Below are 17946 nucleotides of genomic sequence, written 5' to 3'. Positions count from 1 at the left end.
AAAAAAAAAAAAAAATTGTCTTCTAGGTTTCTGCCTGTCCCCCAACAATGTACGAGGGGCTTCTTAGGAAAACAAGCCAGGTTACTTAGGTTGAAATGTGAACATGCTCACCACAGACCAATACTAGTCAACCTCAGGGATCCCTCCCTAGCTGCTTAGTTTCTCATTTATGATGAACATACTCATTTATTTATGAACTAACCAGCTTTCTATTCTAACAAAAACAGTATTTCATTCATGTGTTTACATAAATTGTTTACTAATTTTCTGTCTTGAATATGACTTTGCTTAAAAAGACATGGCTCTTTCCCTACTATAAGAGTCAATGAGTTGTAAATAAAGCAATTTGTGAAGTTCAGAGGTGTTGAAAGCATTTTGAGGTCCTTTAGTGCTAACTGAAAGGTCTGTGGTTTGAACCTTCCAGCCTATCTGCAGGAGAAAAGACTTGGCAATCTGCTCCCATAAAGATTTACAGCCTAGGAAACCCTATGGGGCAGTTGTACTCTGTCACATAGGGTGGCTAATGAGTAGGAATCCACTCAAAGGCACACACAAAAAATAATGCCTTAAAGATGTATTGCTCTGGTGGGTTTGAACTGCCAGCCTTCTGGTTAGCAATCAAATGCCTTAGGCACTATTTTACCAGAGCTCCCTTAGTATCTTAAGTCAGGGATAATCTACACTGAATGACTCCTGAAGAAAAACATCAGGAAGACAATATTCAGGTCATATCTGGAAAATGAAGCCCCAAATAGTTGAAATTATTTAAGAGTAACATAGCTAATTAAGAATGATGATGAGCACAGAATCTAAAAATGTTTCATTGAGAGAATACTAAAAAATGATTGGGCTATTCTTACTGAACTATCTACAAAACCAAACTCACTGCCATGGAGTCAGATCCAACTCATAGTGACTCCTCCTTGGGTTTCCGAGGTGGTATCACTATGGAAGTAGGTTGCCCAACCTTCCTTTCAAGGAGTGGCTGATGGGTTTGAACCGCTAGCCTTCTGGTTATCAGTCAAATGCCTTAGGCACTACACTACCAGAACTATAATAAGCAGATAAAGGAGCTCTGTTGGTTAAAACATTTGGCTGATAACCAAGAGGTCAACAGTTCAAATCCACCAGCTGCTCCTCCAGAGAAACTTGAGGCAGTCTACTTCCATAAAGATTTACAGCCTACATAAATCACAATAAAAAGTTAAAAAAAAAAAAAAAAAAAAAGATTTACAGCCTTAGAAACCCTATGGGGCAGTTCTACTCTACTATAGGGTTGCTATGGGTTGGAATCAACTTAATGGCAGTGGGTTTTGTTTTTGTTTTTTGTTTAGTAGATAAAGAGAAGGGTTACAATAACCAGGCAAAATCCAGGAATATCCTGTATGATGTTACTCGGAAATGAATTGATAAACAAAGACAGAATTTGGCAGTTGCACTGGATACTTCAAGTGAGTTTTTCTAGAAAAATTGTGGATTACTTAATAAGCCCTTAGTGTCCCTGGGGAAAGTCCATCTTGAAATATACCCTGGATATCTTTGGGTAATAAATCATGCAGGGTCACACAATGGGTCCTCAGTTACTGAACATGATTAGGTTTAAGATTTAAGACAACAGAAGATAAAGATAGCAACATTTTATAGAATAATTTATTGAAACAATATATGTCTCACTTGTGAGACTCTCATTGTGCAGTGCAGTGAAGTACTTAATATGACTTTTCTAGCCATGGTCTTTGTGACTCCCACCAAATGACTGGGTGGGACTATGCAAATGTGAGGTGTTTGTGGCCTACCAAGGGTACTGGATAGCTCGCTATAATGTAAATAATGTACATGGCATACTTATGGGAAAGGGTCTGTGCAAATAAGGTGTATGAAACCCTAGCATGAGGATTGGTCAGTTTTGCCATTCTGCTAGGCTTAAAATGAGCCATCCCAGAGGTGGAAAGGGGATTAAGAAAGAAGAGCCAGGAGTGGATAACATCCTTTGGACCCAAGATCCCTGCACTGAGCCTCCTTGACCCAGGAGACAGAGAGAGAGCTGTAACACTTTGCTGGGACAGCAAGAGACGATGAGAAGCAGCAGCAGAGAAATGGCAGCAGCAGATCCCAGCAAGAGACAGAGCAGTGGGCTTCCTGGTCCATGGAGCGAGAAAACTGAGTGCCTTTGGGTAGGAGGCTTGCTGGTGGAGTGGGGTGCCTCTCTGGGTACCTATTGGCAGAGCTAAAAGAGCTTTGTAACACACACCTGACCAGAACAGAGGCCAAAGGGCTACAGGGCCAAGAGGCTGAGGCCAGAGAGAGGTGTGCTTGCAACACGACTGAGAAAAGTCTGTCCTGATTGAAGAACCATATCCTGAGTTGTTTCTGATCCAGAAGTGTAACCTGTTATCTCCCTAATAAACCCCATAATCATGAGTATTATCTATGAGTTCTGTTTGGCCACTACAACAAATTATTGAACCTAGCAGAAGTAAAGAGAGCTGTGGGAGGGACAGTTGGCATCAGAATTGGCAAGAAGTATGGAGGGTAGCAGCATGTCTGACCTCCACTTCATAGGAATCAGCCTTGGGCTGTTGATGTCCTTCTTGATCCTCCCCCCTCTCCTTATGAAATTAGAGGAGGTTAAACGACCATGCCCTCATGATCTTTTTATACATTGTTTGGTAGTTTCCAAGAAGCAAGGCAATGCATTTAGACAAATGGATCATATTTGACCTAACTACTGCAAAGAAAAAGCCAATGATCTGACACTGTTGGGGATAAAGAAGGATTTGACACCTTACATACTTACTTTCATTTTACATAAAATTTCCTTGTTAATTTTCAAAGATTGTCATAAGGAAAAAAAAAGTACTTTCATGCTTGATTCAGCCTGTCCATGCAAAAGCTACTTGTTATCAGCTTCTAAATATGAATATTTGATTGACGTTAATGATACTGTTAAATCTCTATGTAAAGCAAAGACAACTGGGAAAAGAAGATTGTATTTTAAATTTCCAAATCAGATTTTGTCTCATTACTGTTTTTTTTTTTTTTTATTTTTCCCAAGAATTCTATTATTCCACAAAAAGCTTCTATGAATTAGGATAACTGTAAAGGATATAATCTTGCCAGGAATTTAAATGTCCCGTGATTAACAAAGCCACACTTTTAAAAGTTTTTAACTGGTCTTCAGTTTGACAATTACTCAACTCGGGTCAGATGAGGCACATCCAAGCTCTCCCACATGGCCATATCCTTTCTCTTAGGAAAAAAAAGTTCATTTAAGAAATTGATTTCTGAGGCTATACTGGGACTGGGTTACACAAACACAAGTAATTCATTTTTTTCAATTTGTTTTTCACTATTTTTCTAGTTGACTCTATCTTTCACATATTGAATTTCTTTCTTTTTTTTTAAATTTCTTTTAATCACATCTTTTTTTTCTTAAAAACATCAAGTTGCCCACACACTTCACTCACAGTCACCAAGCCATGGGATTCTACATGACTCTTGAATAATTCAGTTCTCAGAGGTACCTGGATAACAGGTATAATCTGAAATCTTGGGATGCTCTCTCTCTCTCTCTTTCCCTCTCTCTCTCTCCCTCACACACACACACACACACACACACACACACACACACGGGTAAATAGCTTTCTCTTTAGCAGCTTTTGAAAATGGAGTATTGTTGTGGAAGGGGAGGAGTCGTAATTATTAAGAACCTACTGAGTGGCAAGGCACTATGCTAGGCATCTGACTTTCGTTACTCTATTTAATACTCATAAATCCCTGTGATATGCCTTATTCCTACTTTATAGATGACAAATTAAGCCCAGAAAATTATCATCTATCCAAAGTTTTGTAATCTGTACCAAGAAAATGACAGAGCGGAATTTGAATTCAGATCTCACGTCTGTAAAGCCCATACTTCCCCATAGCAATGCATTGCCTCCCCTAGAAATCATTTCCTCAAAGTATTGGTGGTGCAGTGGTTAGGCACTTGGCTGCTGACTGAAGAAAGGTCAGCGGTTCAAACCCAGCAGCCATTCCATGGAATATCTGACAGTCTGCTTTTATAAAGATTTACAGCCTTAGAAACCCTATGGGGCCGTTCTACTCTGCCCTGCAGAGTCACTATGAATTGGAATGGATTAAGATTGCTCATCTTGCCCTACATTTCAATTAGTGTGTTTCCTAACTTTCATCAGGAAGGTAAAATTATTACCTTTCTGGATTATCATCATCACTTCTCCTATCCTTTAGCATAAATAATTCAGAGATGCCACCAACTCTGTTTGAAAACAGAAAAAATCTTAAGGTTGATCTCTACCTTTCTAGCTAGCTCAGTTCCTTTCATGCCCAGGTAATTGGTGGTGATGAGTGCCTGGAGTCTGTACCAACTCATAGTAACCTGATGTGTTACAGAGTAGATTTGGTCCATAGGCTTTTATAAGCTGTAATCTTTATGAAAGCAAATTGCCAAGTCTTTCTACCCCTGAGGCACTGGGTGAATTGGAACTGCCAACTTTTGGTTAGCAGCCAAGAGCTTAATAATTTGTTACAGATACTTATTATCAAAGAACTTTGTAAAACTGACCTTTGGTATGGGGACTTAGCATAACAAGATGATAAGCTCAACATTGGGTTACCTTAGATTCTTAGGCAAAGGGAACTTTCAATTCCAACTTTGTTAAATGCAAAATGATTTCTAAGAAGATCAGAATGTGTCATTAATTCTCTGAGATCATAGAATGAGATATTGCATTTTAGATAAATATGCAAATGAAAGCATGTATGCTCAGGGAGGTAAGTAACTTGCCTCACTTATACTAAAAAAAAATAGCCAAACCAGGATTCACACTCAGTTATTATGACTCCAAAGAGCCCGAGTTCTTTTCAATACACTAATGGTGCTCACGTTTAGGATGTACCAGATTCACCAGAGAGGTTGCACAAAGTACCCATCCTGAGCTTCAACTCAGAACTGTTGAATCTGAAACTTCAGGGTGAGAACATCTGTTTGTTGTTTTGGTTTTTTAAACAATCTCCCCAGCACCCTTGCTATGTACCAAGGTTTGATTAATACACCACAAGACAATGCTGCTTCAGAGTCCTATCCAAAATGACAGAATTATTGGTTTAAGAAATTACCCTCACTAAAGCCATACAAACTTCCTGGTTCATCCCTTATCTTATGGAAGTAACTAGTGAACTAAGAAACTCCTAACATTTTGTCAAGGTGCACATGGGTTGTGACAATGTCTTGCATTGATTTACATGCACTTATTTGTGTTTAATTGTTCTCAACTTAGGATATAATAGGTTGTTGTGTTTGAGAGCTAACTTGCAGAATCTATTGATTTGCTTCTACTCAGCACTCGGAAAATTCTCTGATAAATGTTAGAGGCTCTCTTTCTCTTTGAGATTCTTTCCACTGGTGGTAATGTATTTGTTCTTGTTCATCCACCATTTTGCCCATCCTTATGTCTATCCTCACACCACCAAAGGCACAGGTGGGCATCTACGATATGGCTGACTGGTGATAACAACAACTGAATAAAACACCCTTTTAATTTAGGGAACTTTGCTTTTTTTTCTTCCCAAAATAAAAATATCAAGCATATTTTGGTAGGTTATTGAGACTATATATTTTAAGAAGGGCCTTGATAAACTGAATAAAACTCTAAGACTCCCAAGCAGAGAAAATGCTTTCCTATTTTCTGAAATTGTGTTCCCGATGAGAACAGGACACATTTCTGTGATCATTGAAAGATAAAAACTAGGAGGTGATACATAAGTACTGTGAACTGATAACAAAGCTATAAATTTCCCTTAGAAAGTTTGGGAATGTTCCCTTAATTTGACATTTCACAGGCAAGGATTTGCCTCCTTTGTTTCTAAACAAGAGCGTCTATTCCATTTATGGCAATAGTTACTTATAGTCCAGAGGCAAGAGAGAAACACTGCAAACTCTAAGAAGGCTCAGTAGAATGAGAAAACTATGAAGAGAAATTGTTAGGTTTCAAGAAACCCTGTGGGCATGACCTCTGTAGCCAAGGGAAAGCATTTTCTCTGCAGGAGACTGGACAATGGGAAACAGTTATTTAACTCTTTACCCTCTCAGTCTTAAGTCACTAAATAAGGAATGTATGAGCTTATGAGATAAGAAGGAATACGAAAAGTTCTTAAAATCTGAAACAACTACATTAAGTTCTTTATTAGTTGGTCTTTAATGAAACTTTTGAAAGCCCAGTGAAACCTGTGAGAGACAATCTTCAACCGGACTGCATTGTTTTCTGGGTCTTCCAAGTTTTCCTACCTTTGACAGGTAATCAATCTTACCACTTTTCTGTGGCCTGTTTTAGTGAAAAATTCCTTCTCTGACAGATTTCTGCCTTAAACAAGTTCTAGCTTTTGCAGCTTGCACTGTATTATTATTATTATTATTATTATTATTATTTTCTTTACTCTTTTTAGTCCATTTATTTTCTCTTTAGTTTTAACTAATGGCTCACATTAGCAAAGAACAGCTTCGGAAAAGCTGGTGTCTTACCAGGATCCATCTGTGTATTTGTCTTGTTTCATCCTCATTATTAGAAAAGAAGAGGCTCTGCTCTGGGCTCTCCCAACTCTCACTGGCACTTAATATAGAGGACACAATACTGTGATCCCTTTTAACAGTAGCCATCTGCTGTCTTACATCTCACTGACACAAAAGAGTTGGTAACAAAACAATTTCAGCAATTAAGCTCCTGTTTATAATTCTATTCTATTCTTACAGAAATTAATTTCAATTCAACACAACTTCTTTTTCAAGGAAGTAAGTGTTATTGAGCATTAAGGGATGAACAAGACTCAAGGGATTTACAAACTAGATGGTGGGGGTTATTTTAAGCCTTGAGATTAAGAACAGACATGAATCTTCAGAGTTAGTGTTTCCCAAGTGTGGTCCCTAGACCACCTGTATCATAACTTGACATAAACTATTAAGAGGGAAAATATCTGACTGTGAAAGCAAACATTTAGCATCTGGGAGCTGGTTAAGATATACAACTTCCTGGGTTACACATCAAACCTCCTGAGTCCGGATCTCTGAGAGTAGAAGAAAGAAAGAAGTTTTATCCAGATTCCCAGATTTTTCGTATGACCACACAGTTGGAAAATCAGTGATGTGGAGAACGCCCTGGGCAGTTATAAAAGGAAACGAGTTATAAGCAATTGCTCATCCTCAATTGTTCATATGAACACTCCTACTAAAGAAGTTCCCTTTGTTTGTGATAAGTGTAAATATAAATCCTTGGGTATGGCTCAGTCGTTACTTAAGACACTTGGAATGAGGCCAGGGATCCACATTTGTAGCATTCATACTGGTGGTGATTTCAGTGCAAGTCTCTTGGAGGCTAACACTTAGAAAACCCAAAACTAGTTGCCATTGAGTGAGTTCTGACTCATGGCAACCCCAGATGTGTCAGAGTAGAATTCCACTCCGTAGGGTTTTCCATGGCTGGTTTTTCAGAAGTAGATCACCAGGCCTTTTTGCTGAGGTGCCCCTGGGTAGACTTTAAACCACTAATGAACATGTTAACCATTCGCACCACCCAAAGACTTCCAACACTTTGAAAGGCCCTGGTCAAGACCACTGGCTTTTTGGATGGCAGTCGGCTGTTACATCAAGCACTTGATTTAGGATATGGCAACATTTAAAGATTACTATTTTATTAGATGCTATAGTGGTACAAGGAGCTCTGGTGGCATAGTTGGTAAGGCATTAGGCTGCTAGCCAGAAGGCCAGTGGTTCAAACCTACCAGCTGCTCTGCAGGAGGAAGATGAGGCAATCTACTACTGTAAACATTTACAGATTTGGAAACCCAATAGGGGTCGCTATGAGTCAGAATCGGCTTAATGGTAGTAGGTTTGGTTTTTTTTTTTTTTTTTTTTTTGTAGTGGTATGGTGAAATTTCTGACAAAGCAAGTCAATTATTAAGACACAATTAATAGAGCAAAATGAGATCAGCATTTCACATTGTATTTTATATTACAGCAAATCAATTGATTGATTTTAATTGAGCATAATTAATTGCTATATGAATCAGAAACCTCAGACTTCATTTAATTGAACTATGTTCATTTGGATATACTTTCTAATTTGAAAACATAAGTCTATAAATAGAACCTAGATTGGGACATTATCTCCTAAAATAATAATACTGAAAATAGAGCATCTTGGGGCTCTCTTAATATTGTGCAGGTTGTTGGAAAATATAATACAGTATAACAGTATCATCTACCTTTTAAAAGCATAAGAAAAAGGCAACAGAAAACCTATGTATGAAAAATTACATCATATGTGAGGAAGCTATTGCTGGGAGGGTAGAGACTGAAGTCATCACCCCCTCCTGCTCTCTAGCAGTCAGAAGTCATTACAGGCCCAAGTCAAAGACTCCAGTGAACCTTAAATAAATTTTCAGTGAATACAATTTACCATGCAGGCAGCCTACAACAAATTATTTAAAAAGAGTGAACTTGCCCAAATTTTAGATAAACTTATCCAAAATCCAACATAAGTTGGTTGCACAATTGGCATGAACTATTAAGAGGGAAAATATTTAACTGTGAAAGCAAACATTTAGCATGATTAGAATAGCTGTTCAAAAGAATCTCCCTAGGACACTTTATCAACCTTATCACTTCAAGATGTCAAAAAAGCATAGAGAATGGATTCAACTGAATTATTTTCAGAATTGCAGTAACATCCCATTAACAAGGCTGACTCCACACTGCAGAAGAATAGTATAGCTCAGTGAGATGTTACCTTCCCAAGCCAATATATGGATTTAAGTCCCTTCCTCACTCATCTTCAGTGAATTCCTGGAATGGTCCTTGAATATGGTCTCTCCTGATACAAATGAGACATGATTTCTCTGACTTCCTGACAACAGCTTCTTAAGCCTGGGTTAGCTCTTTCATGAGGACAGGAAGCTTGCTACTAAGGATCAAGAAAATGAAAGTTTTCTTGTTTAGGGGGGCGCCTGGGAGTCTGTCTCTGCTACTATATTATAATGTAAAGCTAAAGACTAATTTCTCTGCTCTTAACTTTCTAAACATTCAACTGTAGTTATCTTTTTCTCATTACTAACATGCCATACCAATTACAGAGTAAAACTGCATTTTATTATAATAAGTTGGAGCTGAGATAATTTTAAGGAGCTCTGGTGATGCAGTGGTTAAGGCATTTGGCTGTTAACCAAAAGATCGATGATTCAAACTCATCAGTCACTCCATGGAAGAAAGATGATGCAGTCTGCTTTCTTAAAGGTTTACAGCCTTGGAAACCCAGTGGAGGTCACTATGAGTCAGAACTGACTAGATGGCAATGAGTTTGGTTTCACTGGTTTTGAGATAATTTTATGAAAATTTTATTTTCTGAGAAAATGGAATTATATCAGGTTAATCTGAGAATTTCTGTGTGGAGAGAGAAATAAAGAATATATTCCACCTCAATAATTGTAATAAAAGCTCAAACTTCCAGTGCTTTTCCCATTTTTCTTTATAAATAAATTATAATATTTTAAAATCCCATAAAAACTGCATGAGCTCATGTAATTCTCTTACTAATCAATAACGGCCAATACTGTCAATACCTAATTTACATTAGAATGAGATTGCATAAAATTTTATTTTGTTTTATCTATTACAAATTTGTTTACTATATTATTTTCCAGTTATGTCTGTGCCATTTGTTAATCTGGGCCACTTAACCAAATTATTTAAACTGGAACTTAATGAGATTTGTTTGTAAAATTGCAAAGGCAGTGTAAAATTTGGTAATTTTGCACTGAAAACAATAATTTCCCAGCCAAAAATTGAAACTATCACCTCATGTCAACACAAAGCTGTCTTAAAGGGGATCAAGGACAATTGATGTGGATGACTGACTACCACTCCTCAGGAAAGGTTCAAAATGGATGTCTTCCTGTTTATTCCAAAAAACAAAAACCAAATTCACTGCTGTTGGGTCATTTCTGACTCATAGTGACCCCTCCTAGGGTTTCTGGGACGGTATCTCTAGATTGCCCAGTCTTCTTTCTCAGAAGTGTTGGTGGGCTTGAACCACCAGCTTTCTGGTTAGCGGTCAAATGCCTTAGGCACTAGGCCACCAGAGCTCCTGACTTTTTCAAATGTTAATCAGGTTAAGAGGAGCTGGAATTATACTAAACTGGCTTCGAATTGCATGAAATAAAGCAGATGGGTACTGTGTAGATGACTTCTTTGGGTATTATGAATACAACTAAAACCAGTTTTTGAGAATGTATAATGAAACAGCCAGTGCAAAAAAAGAACAGTGTGCAGATGATCTTCATGTGCTAATCTGTATTTATGTTTCAGCTGTTTGAAAAAGTCAAAGAAGTTTGCCCCAATGTGCACAAGAAGATCAGGGCTATTTATGCAGACCTCGATCAGAATGACTTAGCCATTAGCAAGGAGGACATGCAGGAGCTTCTCTCCTATACAAACATTATCTTCCATTGTGCTGCGACAGTGCGCTTTGATGACCATCTGAGGTACATTCCCATTTCCTGATCATGGCTTGTATGTATACGTGTGTGCATATAGTTTTTGGTTTCTTTTTTTATGGTTTCTATAAAATGATGATACATTCTCATTATTTTAAAAATATATAAAGAAGAATGTGAAACTTCTCTAAAATCCCACTGCCTAGAGATGGTTCTTAAACATTGTAGAGAACATTTCTCCTGACTTTCCTTTATGCATCTGTAATAATATAGACATATGTTCACTCAAAATGGCATCATATTGAGAATGATGTTTTCCAGCTGGCTCAATTATATTTCCTGATCATTTTCATTGTCCATAAATAGGCTATCATAATTTATAATGACCACATGGTACACATATAATATATTCAATCACATCTATTTGGTTGGACATTTGGGTTGTTCTAATTTTTCACTATTTTAAACAGTTCTGGATGTCCTTATGCACACATTTTTTTTTCACACCTTTGTGTGCTCTTCTTTGACTAAATCCCCAAAAGCAGAATCATCAGCTATGTACCAGATGTGCCCAGGTTCCTTTTTTAACATACTATCTCATGTTCTAATTTTTTGTCTTCGATGATTAGAAAGGTTGATGATGTTTAAATGTTTATTGACAGTTTGCTCTTTGTTAAAATGCTTCTTTGTGTTCTTCACCTATTGTTTTATTGAACTTTTTTTTCTTGTTAATTTTAAAACTTAGAATATTCACTAATTAACCATTTGTCTTTTACAAGACATATTTTTACAAGGCTTGACATATTTTTAGAAGTAGTCATTTACCTTTAAATTGGGAATAAATATTCAATGTCAATAAATAACTTTCCCAAATATATATAGATGATCATATAGTTTTTCTCCTTTTGAGTCAAAATTAGATTAATAGAGTTCCTGATATTGGATAAGCCATGTATTTCTGGAATGAACTATTTCATTATCATTACATATTATGTTTATATAGCTTTGTATTCACCAAAATTTAGGATTTTGAGCTCAATTTTTATGTCTGACCTGGACTTTTGCAGTAACAATTCATATTGTTGTTGCTCCTCTCCAATTTATTCGCATTTACCATCTTCTTGAGTTAGATACTTAATTCATTAATCGTCATTTCTTTATCATCATGATTGCTTTTAAAAACCCCTTTATAAACTCAGAGTATTGTGATTTTTTTTCCCATATGATTTAGAACAAAGTGACCTCTAAGCACAATATGTAGTGGTTCAGTGAATAGATTTATGTACACAGAATTTGCCCTCAGCACATAACACATTCCAAATCCCACATAACTTTAGTCATGACCAATACTTTTATTCATGTTTCTTGAGGTAGCCACTAAATTCTAGTAGATATGCTAGTTATTGGAACACAACAAACGCAACCACTGCACGGAGTCGGATCCACCCCATAGCGACCCCTCCTTGGGTTTCCGAGGTGGTATCACTATGGAGGTAGATTGCCCAACCTTCCTTCCAGGGAGTGGCTGGCGGGTTTGAACCTCCAGCCTTCTAGTTAGCAGTCAAATTGAAGTAGGTGCTTTATATATAGGAAGGCAGGATGCTGAATTACCTCATTGCATTTTCTTCTGTCCTTCTAGACATGCCATGCAACTTAACGTCTCTGCTACCCAGCAGCTCTTGCTTATGGCCAATCAGATGACAAAGCTTGAAGCTTTTGTCCATATATCTACTGCCTATGCAAATTGTAACCTGAAGTATATCGATGAAGTGATCTACTCATGCCCTGTGGAGCCAAAAAAAATCATGGATTCCATGGAGTAAGTTGGGTCAAATGAGAAGCAAAGGGGTGGGAATATTGTTGATTTCTTGTTGACATGCATTAATGAGGTAAAAAGAGTGGGACACCCTTGAAATAGGATTCTTAGAAAAGGTGCTAGCTTTGGCTACTCTGTCCCTGCTATTCATCCTCAAGTGGGGAATGTATTGCTGTGGAAAGGTAGGGGTGAGATGAAGAACTAGAAAAATCTTAGAGAAGGCTAAATCATTTAGGATTGCATAAAGTACTTGGAATACTAGATGTAGCAATGCTTTCTCACTTCTTAATTAACTCAGCATTGCCATTTGTCTTGGCATGTACCAGTAACTTGAAATTTGCCTAAGGTGCCTTGGGACCAAAGAAGAAGGCAGGCAATTCCATGGGTGGCAGCAAGGAGTTTATTACATATAAAACTGGTCCTGGGTGGTGGTGGCAGGACCAGTTGAATTCCTCACACCCTCCAGTGGGAGGCAGGGATTTTGATGGCTTTGGGGTACAAAGATGGCTACATTAGAACTTGGACCTCCAAAGCCTACCAAAAGTTACATAAGAGGGATGTATCAAGTAAAAGTGGGATATCAAAAAACAAGGATGACCATCTTTGGCCTTGCAAAGCCAGTTTCCCCTTCACCGTTAGATAAAGATACTAAAGCATAACAGTTCTAAGAACACAGTTTTGAAATCAGAAAGGCAGGGTTTGATTTAATGGCTCCACAATTTACTAGCTGTGTGACCTTAAGAAAGTTATTTGAACTCTCTGAGCCACAGTTCCTTCATTTATAAAATGGAGGAGTAATAATAGTGACCATTTTATACTTGTAATGATGAACTGAGTTATGTTGTTATTGTTGTTATGTGCCGTCGAGTCGGACCTGACTCATAGTGACCCCTTCTTGGGTTTCCAAGGCGGTATCTCTATGGAAGTAGATTGCCCAACCTTTCTTCTGAGGAGTGGCTGGTAGGTTTGAACCACAGCCTTCTGGTGCCTTAGGCTCTATCTACGCTACCAGAGCTCCTCTTATTACAGTGTTAGGGCATATTTAATAAAAGTTAATAAAAATGTTTTAGTAAAGAACAACTATCAAAACGGGAAGGTGTCATTCTCTTGACCTATTCAGCAGACTTTTATTTCTTTATGTCCTATTGGGCAAGAGAAACAGTGTCTAGTAGTTTTTTCTTCTGGCCAAATGTAACAGCAACCAGTTTGCCCTAAGGATATGGCCCTGCTCTCAGAAAACTGTGGTTCTCTTTTCTGCTTCCTCACTCCTCTTCCTTATTTTATCATGTTTACTTTGTTTTATTTTTTAAACACTGCATGAAAAGTTTTACAGCACAGAAAATTGACCGTTTCATAGTAAATTTACCAGATTATGATACTGTATTCCCATTTAAAATAAACTATCTAAAATGAAGCTTTAGCTAAAACAAGAGTTCTTTCCTTTCAGGGCAATAATTTCTGTCTGCTATAGCACAGAACAGATTATTTTTACCTGTCATTTAAAAATATCCAGGACAAAGAAAACTGAAAGTGATCTAAAGGACCTGGAGGTTACGTAAAGCTGCTAATAAATGATAATTTACTTAGTGATGTAAAAGAGCTTTTCGGAGTCTAGAGTTTGTCAGGATAGTTGGAGAAATAAATGCTCTGATGCCCAAAGTCAATGCAGAAAAGTCAGTGTATAAAGCCTTGAAGTGTTTTCAGGACAGAATTGATTTTTTTTTTTTCAGTTAGAAGTACTTCCAACAGTGTTGTCTTCTAGTAAATTTGACATTTACATATTTGATATGCCCCAGAAAGGGGCAAGCCCTCCCTTTTATTTCAGACCGGTTGCTGAGGTGCCAGTGATTCCCTCCACTGCTGATCCCATTAATACTTGACAAATATCATAGCACAATTTAAGGCTACAAAGGAGCGTCTAGAATTCACCAGAGAAAAGAGGTAGAAAATAAAGGTTAAGTTTACCCATTCTAAGAGACTTCTCTGGGTATTCCAGACCACTTCCGCCCTCCCAAACTATTTCCAGACACTATGTCTAGATTTCAAAGAAGAGTAAACTCACCTCCAAGGGGAAGAATTGATTTATCTTCAGATATTCAGCACTTCCTACACTCCCATAGTTATATGTTTACCAGAGAAAGCAAGTAATTGTTACATGATAAATGATCATACTGTAATTAACATTTTTATAACTTTTTAAAGGATGTCTATCATTTACCTCTGAGAATAACAGCTATTAAAACATATATGTAGCCAAACAGAACCAAGGATGAAATTATATTTTCTCTCAATACAATACATTTTGGATGCAAGCAATTCATGGCAACCCTATAGGACAGAGTAGAACTGCCCCCATGGGGTTTCCAAGGCTGTAATTATTTAACAAAGTAGACTGCCTCATCTTTCTACTGTGGAATAGCTGGTGGATTTGAACCACTGACTTTTTGATTACCAGCCCAATGCATTAACCACAGCACCATCAGGATGCAAATATTTTCTGGATAAGTAAGAACCTTCTGATAACTCTGGATGACCATTGTTCAAAGTGTTCCCTATTTTTCTTTGCTTATTTTTGACAGAACCAAGAATAGGTGACTGAATTCCATAACAAGCTATATTTTGGGATGTGGAAGTCTTATGTGTAAAATACCTATATATCTACATCTTACCTTGTTTCTGTTTTCCCATGTCTTCTTAAACTCTGAATGAAACCTAGATATTATGTTTTTAATAAAGCCCAGCTCTCCAACTACACCATCATTTATGTGTGTTTCAACAACTCAGAATTTTCTGTAGTTTTACAATAACAAATTGCATTAAGGTTATTCTGAATAAAAGTTTTTGTTGTTGTTGTTAGGTGACATTGAGTAGTCTCTGACTCACGGTGACCCTATGCACAGCAGAACAAAACACTGCCTGGTTTGTGCAAGCTTCACGATCTTTGCTATACCTGAGCCCATCATTGCATCCTCTGTGTCTATCCATCACGTTGAGGGTCTTCCTCTTCTTCTTTGACCCTCCACTTTACCAAGCATGATATTCTTCTCCAGGGAATGGTTCCTTCTGATAACATGACCAAAGTAGGTGAGATGAAGTCTGGCCATTCTCACTTCCAAAGAGCATTCAGCTGCACTTCTTCCAGGACAGATTTGTTAGTCCTTTGAGCAGACTATGGTATTCGTAGCATTCTTCTCCAACACCACAATTCAAAAGCATCAACTCTTCTTCGGTCTTCCTTATTCATTGTCCAGCTCTCACATGCATAGACGTGATTGAAAATACCATGGCTTGGGTTAGGTGCACTTTAGTCTTCAAGGAGACATCTTTGCTCTTCAGCACTTGAAAGAGGTCTTTTGCAGCAAATCTGCCCAATGCAATTAGTCATCTGATATCTTGACTGCTGCTTCCATTGGTGTTGATTGTAGAACCAAGTAATATGAAATCCTTGACAACTTCAATCTTTTTTCCATCCACTGTGAAACTGTTTATTGAACCAGTTGTGAGGATTTTTGTTTTCATTATACTGAGGTGTAATACATACTGCAAACTGTAGTCTTTAATATTCATCAGTAAGTGCTTCAGGTCATCCTCCCATTCAGCAAGCAAAGTTGTGTCCTCTGCGTATCATAGGTTGTTAATGAGTCTTCCTCTAATCTTGATGCCATGTTCTTCTTCATAAAATCTGGCTTCTTGGATTATATGCTCAACATACAAGTTGAATAAGTATGGTGAAAGGATACAACCCTGACCCACTCCCTTCTTGATTTTGAACCATGCAGTATCCCCTTGTTCTGTTTGAACAACAGCCTCCTGATCTATGTACAGGTTCCTAATGAGTACAATCAAGTGTTCTGGAATTCTCATTCTTCTCAATGTTATCCATAACTTGTTATGATCCACACAATCAAATTCTTTTGCATAGTCAATAAAACATAAGTAAACATCTTTCTGGTATTCTTTGCTTTCAGCTGATATCCATCTAAGGAGCTCTGGTAGTGTAGTGCCTAAGGCACTTGATTGCTAACCAGAAGGCTAATGGTTCAAACCCACCACCCACTCCTCTGAAGGAAGGTTGGGCAATCTACTTCCATAGTGATGCTGCCTCGGAAACCCAGGAGGGGTCACTATGAGTCAGGTCTGACTGCATGGCACATAACAACAATATCCATCTGACATCAGTTATGATATCCCTCACTCCATGTCCTCCTCTGAATCCAGCTTGCATTTCTGGAAGCTCTCTGTCAATGTACTGCTGCAACCATTTTTGAATTATCTTCAGTAAGATTTTACTTGCATATGATATTAATGATATTGTTTGATAATTTCCACATTCTGTGGGATTACCTTTCTGGATCTCTTCCAGTCAGTTGGCCAGGTAGCTATCTCCCAAATCTCTTGGCATAGCCAGGTGAGTGCCTCCAGCACACCATCCATTTGTTGAAACATCTCAGTGGGCATTCCTTCAATTCCTGGAGCCTTGTTCTTTGCCAATTCCTTCAGTGCAGCTTCAACTTATTCTTTCAATACCATTGGTTCTTGATCATATGCTACCTCCTGAAATGAAACCTGCCCAGCATGGGTAACCCTCCTGGCATTTTGCAACGCAGTGGTATAGCCTCCAGTATCATAGCAGCACATAAGCCACCACAGGACAACAAACTGACAGAAAAATTCATCTCCCTTAGTTGTTCCTAACCCCTCTGCACCTGCCTACTTTGGGCAAAGCCCTTAAAATAGAGCCATCCACAAGCTAAAATCAGCCCCTGAGCCCCAGCCCACCTACCTTAGGCCCCAGCCTTAATATAGAGCCACACTCAAGTGAAAAGCAGCCTCCAAGCCTCAGGCCTGCCTGCCTCAGTCCCTGTCCTTAATAAAAGTTAGTTCACTTAAATCCAGGCTCAGTTGGATTATTTTAAGAAAATAGTGTTTTCTCTGATTTCTTTTCTATATAGTAATTGGCCTGTTTAAAAATAAGATGACTTTTCGAAGTTTTTAAGTTTCTATTTCCCTTAGAAGTTTTTATTAACAATGATAACAGTAACCCCATGGGCTCCAGCAACTGTCATTGCTCTTAGTATTCCAGAGGATCTCATTTTCAAAAAAGTTGGACAAAAGATGACCTTGAAGCTGTGTGCTCAGCTTTATGATCTCAAAAAACTCCATGAAAAGTTAAAATGGAACTTTTCAGTTTAATGGGGATGCCAGTTCTGAGAAACAAAAATGGATTGGGACTTTTTGCCAAGAAATTTCCCAATTGCAACTTCTGGTAAAATGGAGGAATAGGCAGACAAGCTACACAGACTCTCTTCAGCAAGGAAAAGAGAAACCAATTGACAGAGATACAGAAGATAATCCTGGATCCCTGAGCATTGAAAGGAAGTATACAGAATTAGATGAGACACCAACTAATAGGAAAACCTGAACAAAACCAGTGAGTACAGAGACAGGTAAGGAGAAACAACGCAGGGACGCCAGAGTAGCAGGCCGGAAGAGCAGGGAAGGGGATAAAAGCCTTGAGCCCCAGGCTTACAGGTGAGGAGAGACAACGCAGGGACACCAGAGTAGCAGGCTGGAAGAGCAGGGAAGGGAATAAAAGCCTTGAACCCGGACAGAAGAGCAATCAGCCG

The 17946-nt window shown here is 38.2% G+C and overlaps 1 protein-coding gene across 1 annotated transcript in view; it reads left to right on the top strand.

The window, feature by feature from the left end:
- The window catches only part of FAR2 (fatty acyl-CoA reductase 2), a 79652-nt gene that overhangs the window by 13508 nt on the left and 48198 nt on the right, over nt 1-17946 (top strand). The window contains exons 2-3 of the mRNA XM_007943193.1: nt 10376-10551; nt 12143-12322. Of these exons, the coding sequence (XP_007941384.1) occupies nt 10376-10551; nt 12143-12322 (356 nt within the window). The remainder of the gene's footprint in view (nt 1-10375; nt 10552-12142; nt 12323-17946) is intronic.

The sequence above is a fragment of the Orycteropus afer genome, unplaced genomic scaffold, assembly GCF_000298275.1.
Source record: "Orycteropus afer afer isolate SDZICR_OR568_19922 unplaced genomic scaffold, OryAfe1.0 scaffold00100, whole genome shotgun sequence".
NCBI lineage: Eukaryota > Metazoa > Chordata > Mammalia > Tubulidentata > Orycteropodidae > Orycteropus > Orycteropus afer.
This window is presented reverse-complemented; position numbering and strand designations above follow the sequence as displayed.